Source organism: Bufo bufo, chromosome 4, assembly GCF_905171765.1.
Source record: "Bufo bufo chromosome 4, aBufBuf1.1, whole genome shotgun sequence".
NCBI classification, from domain to species: domain Eukaryota; kingdom Metazoa; phylum Chordata; class Amphibia; order Anura; family Bufonidae; genus Bufo; species Bufo bufo.
This window is the reverse complement of record NC_053392.1, coordinates 545105850-545119001: the sequence shown is the minus strand read 5'-3', so window position 1 is coordinate 545119001 and position 13152 is coordinate 545105850. Positions and strand designations below refer to the sequence as shown.

General features: G+C 43.5%; 1 protein-coding gene across 1 annotated transcript in view; it reads right to left on the bottom strand.

The window, feature by feature from the left end:
* Window positions 1-8859: 8859 nt before the first annotated feature.
* OTOR (otoraplin) overlaps window positions 8860-13152 on the bottom strand; it is a 43177-nt gene continuing 38884 nt past the window's right edge. Inside the window, exon 4 of the mRNA XM_040427521.1 lies at window positions 8860-9327. Coding sequence (XP_040283455.1) covers window positions 9304-9327 — 24 coding nt within the window. The 3' untranslated portion in view covers window positions 8860-9303. The remainder of the gene's footprint in view (window positions 9328-13152) is intronic.

The window sequence follows — 13152 nt, the reverse complement described above, 5'->3', positions numbered from 1 at the left end:
CTTTGCTTCAGCTCTTTTAAAATCCATTCAGTATCCTGGCCATCTGTGCTTCTGAAAACTCTTTGACAGTGGAGTTGCACTTAATAATCAAGAAGGAGTCGCCTGTGAGACCTGGGGGTCCTGCTCTGACTATCAAGGGACTACAACCTCTGTGAGGCCTCCTACCTCGCTCTGCTCCGTGTGTCCCCATCGCCATCTTGGATCCGGGATCAGGCCTAAACGCCGGAACTTCATCCTAAGTGTCACCTGCTCAACGGGCAGTCCAGGGGTGGACAACCCTCTTTTGGCGGTTTATCATCAGCCTTATATACATGGGCCGCAAGACGGGTGTTTCTGGTGGCCACCTTCCTCCTAAATTAATGGTGGATATCATGAGTCAAACGGAAGATAAGAGTCTTGATGGTCCTCCTGACCAAGAGGCGATCGACTTGAATAAAATAATGTTGGCTATCACGCATGTCAGTCTACTCGCACAGTTTAAATTGACCACTTACAGTCTGACCTTACCTGTCTTAGACATGACATTCATAAAATCTGTGACAGAACCACGGAAGTGGAACGAAGACTGGGTGAAGTGGAGGATGTGGCTCATCAGGGAGAAAACCACGTTAGGGCCTTGCAGCAGCAAGTGAGGGCCTTGCAAGCGAAAGTGGATGACGCCGAAAATCGCAATAAGCGAAATAACATACGTATTATGGGCCTACCTGAGAGGGCTGATGGGCAGTCGCCTGAGGTTTTTGCGGAGCAACTTATTAAAAAATGTCTGGAAGAGCACATAGAATACCTACCAAGCCCTTGCCACCAGGAGCTCCGATGCGCCCCTTCATATTGAGAGTTCTGAATTATCGGGACCGCGATACTATCCTGGCGGCGGCCCATCAGCTACAGGACATCAAATTTGAAAACTCCAGGATCTCGTTTTACCCGGACTTTTCCTCAGAGGTCCAAAAACTGTGACGCCAATTTACCACGGTGAGGGCTCGTCTGAGGGAAAAGGGCCTCCGTATGCTATGTTGTATCCAGCTCGCTTAAGGATCCAGGATGGGGATTCTGTTAAATTCTTCACTACTCCGGAGGAGGCCTCAGACTGGCTGGACGGGAGAGTATCCATGGCCCCTTGGGGTTTATTACCTTTGTGCACGGATGTCCACGTTATCTGCGGGAGCTGAAGTTGGCCTGAACATCTTCACTCACTGTGGACTTTTCTGTTCTCAGAGTTCAAATTGGGGACTGTTTAGCTAGTTTGCCGGGACTCTCCGATTTAGCAAGAAATTGCTAGCCTTAAGTTTGGGATGATAGGCTCAGATAGGTTTGGGTGGTCTGGGAAGGGTGGGGGATTATGCCTAACAATACTATTGTTCTGGGTTACTAAATGTGATCTATGTCTGTCTTCTGTCTTGTGGTGTGTGTGGGTGAGTGAATGGCCTGGATGTCCTGGGACTTTTGCGTCTTATGTGGTTGGCTTTATAACATGATGGCAACCTGTAAATTTATCTCCTGGAACGTCAGGGGGCTTAATGACAAAGTGAAAAGATCTCTTGTATTCAATTACTTGAAGAAATTCTCCCCAGATTTGGTTTTATTGCAGGAAACTCACTTGAGAGGTCAAAAGCTGTTGGCATTGAAGCGTCCATGGGTTGGATCATCATTTCACGCTGTATATCGTAATTACGCTAGGGGAGTCTCTGTCCTGGTATCTAAGTCAATCCCTTTTCAGTTGCATACCGTGCAGACTGATTTGTCTGGTTGTTATGTTATCGTACACGCTGCTATACGGGGAAGAGACTACATAGTGGTGGATGTATACGTCCCCCCTCCTTTTCAGAAAGGAGTACTAGATGACATTATGGGGAAGGTATCGACTTTGCCGACTGATCCACTAATTATGATGGGTGACTATAATGCGGTGTTGGATCCGATTGCAGATAGACTTCGTCCCCAGGCCTTGCATAATAGATCACTGGTCAATTGGGCTGATGCGCATGCTCTGACTGAAGGATGGAGATTTCTTCACCCAAGTGACCGTCAATATTCCTGTCACTCGGCTTCTTTTGATACCTTGTCCCGCATAGACTTGGTGTTTGTTAACAGGGAGTTATGGCTGTGGCTGTCTAAGGTGGAATACCTTCCGTGGGGTATCTCTGATCATGCCCCGTTACTAGTGATCTTGGCTATGCCACTGGCACCCCCGGATCGGCAGTGGCGTCTCAATGCTAGATGGCTCGAGGTTCTACCTGTGGCCTGCGTGGCCCTGGAGGGGGCGACAGAGTATTGGGCTTCTAATGAGTGGTCAACCAATCCTACTGTTGAATGGGAGGCCTTTAAAGCGGTGCTGCGCGGCACATTTATACATGCCATTGCCTCACATAGGACAGAACTAGTGAGTACTAGGACTAAAATAGAGGAAGAGATTGCTAACAGGGAGGATGAGTATACGCGAAGCCCTAGCCAAGAGACCCGGGGGGCATGGGAGGACGCTTAGAGGAGATATCATCTTCATTTGTTGGAATATACTCAGAATAAGCTATTGTATCAAAAGCAAGTGATATTCTCGGAAGGGCACAAAAACGGGAGGACGTTGGCTTATTTAGCAAAAACAGAAAATCCTCAGACAGTGGTCTCCCTTATTACTAATGCGGAGGGTGTTCAATTTTGCCAACCAGGGGATATTTGCACTCAATTTGCCTGTTATTATTCTGACCTATATACCTCTAAAACACCTCATACAGCTAGTGATATTCAGGGTTTTTTGAAAACCATTCAGCTTACTGAGCAGATAGATCTTTTATGGACGCTCCCATTGATGTAGGGGAAGTTAGGGCAGCGATAGAGAGCATGATGGTGGGGAAGTCTCCTGGTCCGGATGGTTTCCCGGTAGAATGGTACAAGGCAGATATAGACAAGCAAAGCATGCGGTTGCTGAAACTCTTCAACTACGCTTTTGAGTGTAACAGATTGCCCCCGTCATTTACGGAGGCGACTATCGTGGTAATCCACAAATCTGGGAAACCTCCGGATCAATGCAGCTCCTATAGATCAATCTCCCTTTTGAATGTGGATGCGAAAATCCTAACTAAACTTCTCGCTAGACATCTCAGGGATGTAATTTTGTCCGTGATTGATCCCGATCAGTCTGGTTTTATGCCGGGTAAGACCACTGATATTAATCTTAGAAGATTATTTACTAATTTACAGGTCTCACATGATAATGCGGGAAACCGAGCGATTGCTTCTCTCGATAATGAAAAGGCATTCGATTTGGTTGAGTGAACCTTTATATGGGAGACGTTGCGCTGTCTGGGCTTCCCTCAGTCTTTCATAAGGTGGGTACAATTACTATGCCAGGCCCCTATGGCAAGGGTTATGGTTAATGGGTATCTGTCGCGCCTCTTTAGTTTACATAGAGGTACTAGGCAGGGGTGTCCCCTATCACCTATGTTATTTGCCCTGGTTATGGAGCCCCTTACTCAACTAGTTAATGGATCGGGACTGATTGAGGGATGGTCTATAGCGGGAATACAGGAAAAGATTTCGCTCTACGCTGATGATCTTCTTGTGTATCTGGCTGATACCGGTCCCTCCTTGGAAGCTCTGGATACCATAGATGGCTTTGGGAAATATTCAGGCCTTAGGGTTAATTGGAGTAAATCTAGCCTCTGCTTGGTAGATGAGATGGATCCCGCAGATATAAAGCCCCTCTCACGTTTGAAGGTAGTGGATTGTTTTGTTTACTTGGGGATTAAGGTACACAGGGATCCCAGGCAGTTCTATAGGCTCAATGTAGTCCCCACTACGGAGTATATTACTCGTAAACTCGAAGTTTGGGAAAATTTACCACTGACATTGATAAGTAGAGCAAATATGATAAAAATGACTGTGTTACCGAAGCTTCTATATCTTTACAGAGCAGCTCCTATAAAGATCCCCCATATCCACTTAGATAAGATTTTGTCCCCTTTTTTGTGGAAGCATCTGTCCCCTCGCATTGCTAGGAAGTCTTTGAAAGCCTTATATAATCAGGGGGGGTTGAGACTACAGACATGTATTTGTACTACATCGCTGCCCAATTAGTGTATGCCTCCTGGTGGATCAGGGCAGATGCCAATAACCCGGCAGTGGTGTTAGAGGCGGCTCTGGTGGGCTTCTATGAGGCATTGGCCAACTTAGTATATCGGGGGGGGAGCAACTTCAGTCCTGCATTACACTGAAGCAATGGTTTCAGTGGTGATGGCTTGGAAGCAGTTTGTGGTGACGTACACCGAGAGTGAGGGATGTGATACTTGGTCCCCATACATACCATTGTGGCGCAATAAGCAGCTGCAATAACTGCTTCACTTATCTAATTATGAATTTGGCCTCAGAGGGGTGAGAAATACCTCACTCAATTGTATGTGGATGGGGTATTCTGTTCATTTGACAGCCTTCATAGTGAATACAATTTTCCCCGTACGTGTTTCTATCGGTACCTCCAGCTGAGGCATGCCTGTGAGGCCCAATTTAAATCCTTATCCTTGTCTTTGAAATGTGGCCCCATTGAATCTGTGGCCCGGGTGAAACAACCTTATAAACCTATTTCATCATTCTATGTTGAAATCATGAAATTGCAGGATTCACCGCTCTGTCGCTCCTTCGAGCGTTGGAGGGTTGATAACCCGGATCTGGAGGTGTCTCACCTGGAGGAACTGAGCTCTGTCTGGAAGAACACGGTAATAAGCGATCGGGATCAACTCATTCAACTTAAGTGGGTACACAGGGTTTATCTCACTCCAGTGCGTCTGCATCATATGCGTAGGCTCCCAGACCCTTCCTGTACTAGGTGTGGAGAGCTGAGAGGATCCTTATATCATATGGTATGGACTTATCCTGTTGTGCGGAGGTTCTGGAATGAGATTTGTGATTTTATCTCCTCAAAGCTGGGACTCCCAGGGATACTCTCTCCTATAGTGTGCCTGTTAGGGTTAGTGTCAGAAATAGATCCTACTAAATATGGAAGGAAGTTGCTCCGTTTACTTATGTTCTATGGGAGGAAAACAATCCTTTTGCATTGGAAACCACCAAAGACCCCTACCCTTGGCTCTTGGATCCAACTGATAAACGCTGACCTGCAGATGTACAAACTCACTTTTGCAGCAAGGGGGAATCCTGACAGATTTGGGGACTTTGGTTATGTACGCAGGGTACTATTTGAGCTTAGGTGCCAGGTTCTGGGACTCCAGATTGTATGAGTGTGTGTGTGAATGGTTGTTGGGTCCTGTACTCATAAATATGCCATGATGTATTACGGGACTGCTCATTTGTTTAGCAACATTTTGCCATTGACTTATTCTGATGTACTTCCCGACTAGGGATTCTTGTATGAGTACGGGTCTTCAGACTTGTTGTCTGGCTGTCTTCGTTTCTGTATCCCTTTGGGATTTGGAGAAGTTTTGTAAAATTTCAAATGCTTTCTATAAATAAACACTATTGAAAAAAAAAGGAACATCACAATACTGTTCTTATGGGACACCCTGGGAGCAGATCCACTGTGGATCTCATTTCCCAGAGATTTTGGTGGCCAGGGTTACATAAACATGTTGAGGGCTATGTGGCAGCTTGTGAGACTTGTGCGCATGCTAAGGTGACTCATACTCGGCCTTCAGGATCTCTACTTCCCTTGTCTATCCCATCCCGACCCTGGACTCATTTGTCCATGGACTTTATCACAGATTTGCCTAATTCCCTGGATAAACTGTGATTCTGGTGGTTGTTTAGCGCTTTAGCAAGATGGCGCACTTTATACTATTATCAGGCTTACCTAATGCCAAAACTCTCACTAAAGTGTTTGTAGATAACATTGTGAAACTATATGCATTCCCTCTGATGTGGTGTCTGATAGAGGGACTCAGTTTGTTTCCAGATTCTGGAAGGCGTTCTGTACTCGTCTGGGGTTCAAATTGTCCTTCTCTTCTGCCTTTCATCCTCAGTCGAACGGACAGACTGAGCGCACTAACCAGAATCTGGAGACTTATTTGAGATGTTTTGTCTCTGAGAATCAAAGAGTGGTCTTGATTTTTGTCGTTCACCGAGTTTGGCATAAATAACCGTAGACAGGAGTCCACTGCTAAGTCGCCATTTTTTGGTGCATATGGGTTCCATCCGCAGTTTGGCACATTTTCTGGTACTGAGACGTCTGGTATACCTAAATAGGAAAGATTCTCCTCTTCATTGTCATCTATTTGACGGAAGATTCAAAACAATCTAAATAAAATGGGCAAAAAGTATAAACGTATAGCTGACAAGAAACGTTTAAATGGTCTGGACCTGAGTGGGTGATTCAGTGTGGCTGTCCACAAGAAACATTAAGTTGAAGGTACCCTCTTGGAAGTTGGGGCCAAGGTTTATTGAGCCATACAAGATATCTGCCATTATCAATCCGGTGGCTTTTCGTCTTGAAGTTCCGCAGGCTTTTAAAATTCATAATGTTTTTCACAAGTCATTGCTTAAAAGATATGTCGAACCTTCTGAACCGTCCTCCCTGCCACCCCATTCCGTCATGGTGGATGGTAATCTTGATTTTCAGATTGCCAGAATAGTGAACTCACGTATTCTTTGTGGATCTCTTCAATATCTCGTACACTGAAAAGGTTACAGTCCAGAGGAAAGAATGTGGGTTCTGGCGACCGATGTGAATGCCAGTCGCCTTATAAAGGCCTTTCACAGGGCGCATCCTGATAAGGTCGGTCCTGGGTGTCCGGAGGTCACCCGTAGAAGGGGGTTACTGTCACGGTCCCTCCCATGACAGAGGTGAGAAGATTGGATAGACTTTCTGTTGATATTTCCTCTGGGAATTGCTAGAGTTTGTTAGTCTTGGATCTCCTGCTTCTCCATTTATCTCAAAGCTAAGTACAAGTTGCCTGTTCTCTGGTGTGTTTTGGTTCTATTCCTCAGGGAGACGCGGGTTTTTTCATCTGGGAAGGAACCAGCTGTCTCGTCTCCTGCGACCTATCTTAGGGCTTGTCAGTTTTAGCAGGGCATAGGTATCTGGCGTATGAGCATTTCCACCATCAGGAGTTAGGGAAAGGCCTAGGGATTACTAAGAGGTCACCATCCCTCTTCCTTAGTTTTTGAGGCCTAGACTGTTTTCTATTTATTTTTTGTGTATCTGGTGTTTTCCGCTTCTCATTACCCGTGACAATGACTTTTTTTAAATGTTTGGCAGATTTGCTTTTTCATTTCAGTAGTACTATACCATTGAAAATTAAATACAAACTATTGCTGTTCTTTAGCAGTTAACATAGATAAGACCTCCTATATAGACAGGTAATGCATTATCAGTTTACTGCTGATGTGAAGGGAAGATGTTATCTGAAGAGTCATCCTCATGACAATAGTAGGTGTAGAATTAGGATAACAGTATGATGGTTCAATACTTCTAGAAAAGATAATTTAAACTAAAGAAAAAGCATGTATCACACATCCACATGTCATGCATTGATCTTTTGCTTCTCAGCATAATTAATAAACTGTACACAAAGCGCAGAAAAAACTTTTTGTTCAAAATGCCTAACACATCATTGTGGTCTCTTTCAAGTGGGTCCCTACCAAATGGCAAGCACTGCCACTGCAGCATCACACCCTCAGACAGACCAACAACACCCATGTTGTTAGGTTAATAAATAGGCCCTACCATTGGGGCACAGGCCCCACCAACCCACAGGAAAAGACCAACAGCAAGAACAGTGGCCATGCAGCACTGCAAGCTCACCTTCCTATGTGGTCTCAGAAACTAAACTGAGACCATGGTGGACCTAGATTAAGACCTAGATCTAGATAAAGGTGTCAATAGAAGAACATTGCAATGCTTAGTGTAATGTGTGATGTTCTAATTGAATCAGAGTGATGGTCTGACTGAGGCAGTTATGGGAGGTTGTCTGCCATGCTAAAAGTTTAAACAAAGACGAAGTTAAAGAGCCAGGACAGGAAATGGAATACAAGTGACTTAAAAAATATATATCCAGGAAACCATCCAATTGTTTTATACTTTAAAAATTCATATAGAGGCTAATATGTGGTAAAATAAATTGATGGAAGTGTCCATTTAAGGTGTAGCATCATGGTAAACATTGGGTCACTTGATAAAAATTCACTACATATACTGCCTTTTGCATACAAAGTTGGTCACTCAAGGATAAGATGGAATAAGAAATGAAACAAAAGCACACAATGGTGGCAAACACTGGGATCATTACGGGCAGGATTCCAGGTAGATTACTCTTGATATCTTGCTGAATCTTTGCGCAAATGAACTAAAGATTTCCTTCGAGTACAACTGTAATCGTTCAATACAAATTGGCCATCCCAATGTCATAGTTGCCAACTGACCCAAATTTACAGGCACTGTTCCTAATTTTCAAAGACACACACAGCAAATCCAGGCCGTAGCAGGCTGAAAATTGGTAGGGCTAATGGAAGACCTTCCCATACGTGGATGGTCCCTGGTGGGTTTAGTGTTCCTGAGCCTGAATTTACCAACTAAAAGATTGGTAAGTATGCATTGCCAAGTACAGATACAGCAAACAGCAACATTAGTGAGTTAACACGTTATCCTGACAGTGTAACACAATACCAACTTTAAGCTTTAGAAACTTTGCATTGTTAAACTAAGCCAGCATGTTAAGCTTGTGTGTTAATGCGGCAGGAATTACTTTAAAGCCTGCTAGATCTGTAGGTTGAAATTAGATTTTCTAGATAAACACATTTATTAATAAAATAAATAACGCATTCATGTATTTACATCATGCAAAGAAATAAAGATGACAAGAAATCAAGAATACAAGCATAAAGTACACAGCGATAAGCACTTACAAATATACAAACACATGTCATCTGTAGTGTATAGTAATAACTACCAGGTATTGTCTGACCTTTTGGTCTGGAACAAATGTTAAGAATTCAGAACAAGTCGTTGCTTGAAGGAAGAATGCACTGGAAGACTACCAATAGTGGCACAAAAGTAATGGAATGTCACAATGTGAAATAAACTGCTGTCCCCAGGCCGTAAAATTTAGGGGCAATAATTCTAGAGAAATAATTTGTAATATTTCGACATTCAATATACCATGCTTCTAGCATGATTTCAACTTAAACTGAAGTTTTGTCTGCTGAATGCATAAAGATATGCCCTTTTTATTGCTTTACATACTACAAAAGTTAAAACAAGGAGAAACACCAAGAAAAACTACAACGGTATCTTCTATTGCATGCAATTTCATTCGGATGAACTACTGTAGTATTTTCATAGCTTTTCACTCATTCTTTTCCATCTTAATCGCAGTAGAAATCGATAGCCTGTAGAAGAGATAGAAACAACAACTGTCAGGTTGTGCAGTGAGCCCAGTTCAACAATGATATCTTTGAAAAAGAGCTTGAGCAACCTTCCCGATTAATTGACTATATCTGTGTGGGTGCCATTGCAAACTATCCCTGTCATTATGGACTAATAGACTGACATTGATAAATTGGGATCCTTCTCTAACAGAGAGGGGTAGTTCAGTGGATTCAGGTTTTTTGAAGGCCCACAATGGTGTACACTACTCACAAAATATTAGGGATGTTTGGCTAATGGGTGAAATTCCAGAATGAACCTTTACAGGTGAACCTAATGTGACCTTCTCTAAACATTTGAATGCACATGTCCAACATGTCCAACTGTTTAATGTATTTTATGCACAACTTGCTGCTCTCTAACAAGGAGCTTAACAGCAAAATTCACAACAGGAGTTTGATCCATGAATCGCCCAATAACTTTCCTGGTTCAATTAGAATTGGTATTTAAACAGTCCTCCCCATCATGCTGGTCACATTTTGATATAAAACCAACAATTGAGACTAACAATTGATCAACAGTATCTTGCCATTGTGAGGCTTCTAGCAGGATGTTTTTTAGATGGAAGTGGCCACTGAGCTTAGAGTGTCGCAGAGTGCCATGAGCAGGTTGCAACAGAGAAACAGAGAGACTGGAAAGTCATATAAAGGCATAGAAGTGGGCGTCCTTTGGCCACATCCCACACTGATGATTGCTTCATTGTGAACAATACCCTGCGGAACCGGATGATGAATGCAAGACAACTCTAGGCACATTTTAGGGAGGTGAGAGGCACCAAATTGTCACGTCTGACCATTCTAAACGGTTTATATCAGTATGGTCTGCATGCTAGACGACCTGCAAAGGTATCTGACCAAGGCCGTCATCATGTTGCATGGGCCAGGGAGCATCTACGCTAGACGAGGGACCAGTTACCCTCAGTGCTATTCACTGATGAAATTTGATTCATGCTGAGCAGAAACTATGGCCACCAATGATGTTGGAGACGTCAAGGAGAGTGCTATGCAGTCACTGTTGTCACCAGACGAGCCTTTGGTGGTGGTGGTGTTATACTGTGGGCAGGTGTGTCTAGTCAATACAGAACTTCCCTACCCCAGCTCATTGAGGTTGCATTATTAGACTGGAGACTGGGGTACCTCAAATGGAGTGGCCTGCACTTTTTCCAGACCTGACTTCCATTGAAAAACTATGACATCGGCTGGTTGCTTGATAAAGACCACACAGGTCGAAACGTCGCTAAGTGATTGGTGAATAAACCTTTGAAAGATTCAAGACTGGAGAGTGCTGCGGTTTTCTTTACAAGTGTATATGACATTGGCTGAGTCGCCGTGTAGAGGCTCGTAACTCTGTATGCCATGACCTCAATGACCTGAGGGCCGCCCTTCAAGAGTGGGATGCCATGTCTCAGCAGACAATAAATCAACTTGTGAACAGCATGAGACGTGGTTGTCAAGCTGTAATTGATGCTCAAGGCCACATGACAAGTTATTGAGACATTGAAATTGTTTGTGGGGGTATACCCACCACTGGTGTTGGCTTTTGTTTCAATAAATAGTATGAGATTAGGAAATCACCATTGCACTCTTCTACTTAAATGCCCTACTTTCATGATATTATATCACTGTAGTGTGAACTTTTTACGTTTTCCATAAATATCACCTGAAATATCCAAATATTCCTAACTTTTTGTGAGTAGTTAAAAAAAATAAAGAAAAAGTCATAACTTAATGATACCCTGCTGCTCCTGTTCTGATGCTTGCCAGTCCCCTGATGGTCTCTGCTTCTTGGTCCCTCTTGAAACACAGAAAATGACTGCTCAGCCAATCACTAGTTGAGACGAGTCACCACTAATGCCTATAATTGGCTGAGTAGTCACTCCCAGTGTGTAAGGAGGGACCAGAAAGCAGAGCCTAGTGGACAACCATGCAGCTTTGAATTGGGAACAGTAGGGGTTTTGGATGGTAAGTAATTTCTCATAAAATTAATTCAATACAATATCGTGACATGTTTGCAAAACCCTTGACAGGCACCAATACACAACATGACCTCTGCGTAGCCACACATAAAAACCTACAGGATATACCACTCATGACATGATATCGTGACTCACATATCAGGACATGTATGCACAAGAAAAATGCAAAGACCAGTTTTTTAATAAATCCACTTGACAACTTTACTATTTTACTCATAACTATTGAAGAACATCAACATATGCCATGTTCAGGACTGTATTTACAGATGGCAATGAATTTCCCTTATTTATAATTTTTCTGTTCATCAAACTCAACTCGCACTTACTCCACTGTCCCATGCCCTGCTAACGAATCTAACCGCTCCTTATATAACCTTACATCTACTTATTCCATTAGATTCTATGGGCATTGCTTTGCTATCCTAGAAGAAGCCAAGCAGCAACCACCAAATTGGAGCCAACTGCAAGAGCTTTATAGGAGAGGCTTCGAACATCATTATGTTGTCTAGGCAAGCAAACTATTAAAGTTCTGGTAGAAGACACAGCTGTACTTACAGGAGGTTGCATGAGATTAAAATAAGTTAAATGATTTCTTCCACTCACTTCCGTTTACTTGTATGGGACCAAACTCCAAGAGTACACACAGCCCATGGACAAGTGTGGTGGGTGTTGTTTATGGCAGAAAGCCGCCACCTAGTTGCCAACACTCATAGCCTATGCTTAGGACTAAGGATGAGCGAATTGATTCTACTGGTACAGTATTTCTTCAGAATTTCTAAAAGTTGGGATTCACACAAAGCCAAGAGAGATTTTGCATATCTTAATTCAGCTGGCATGAGAATTTTTTTTTATCCCTATAAGATGCACCGGCCCATAAGCCGCACCTAGGTTTTAGAGGAGGACAATAGGAAAAAATATTTTTCATTAGACCTCAGATCAGACCACCAATCAGACCCCCAATGTTGATCAGACCTCAGCTGACAGCCCCAATCAGACCCCCAATGTTAATAAGACCCTCAATCAGACCTCAGATCAGACCCCATGCCTCAGATCAGCCCCCAGCCTCATATATGCAGCCCCCAGTCTCATGTATGCAGCCCCCAGTCTCATGTATGCAGCCTGCAGCCCCCAGCCTCATGTATGCAGCCTGAAGCCCCCAGCCTCATGTATGCAGGCTGAAGCCCCCAGCCATGGATCAGATAAAATTAAAAATCCATTTATCTTTACTGCTCCGGCGCTCCTCCTGCTTTTCCTGCCACTGGCTGTGCTGTGAACCGAGGCGCACAGCGTGAGGTCACAGAGCGCCCTCACGCTGTGCGCAGCCACAGCACAGTCGACAGCCGAGAACCAGGAAGCTGTGAGTACAGAGCCTTCACCACTTCCTGGTCCTCTGGTACTAATGAGCACTTCCATAATGGAATCGCTCCTTAGTATTGACCCCATAAGACATAGGGCCATTTTCCCCCCACTTTGGTAAAAAAAAAAGTGCATCTTATGAGGCGCAAAATATGGTAGTTTTCCTTTCTGTTTGTAAGAAAAATTAATTTGAATAACTTTCCCCAAAAAGTCAAAGGTATGCAAATTATCTCGCTTGACAAAAAAAAAAAGAGAGGAAATATATCTAAAAGCAGAAGAATTAAGATACGTGAATTTACATATATTCTTCCTAGAAATTGAGTGGTGTCACTTGGCATACTATGCTCATATTTTTTTGTCTCTCCAATGACAAAGAGCACCCCGAAGAGCACCCCACAAGGCCAGTCAACCAAACAAGGCAAATTTCTCATTCTGGTTCCCTTTATCTTCAAGAAAG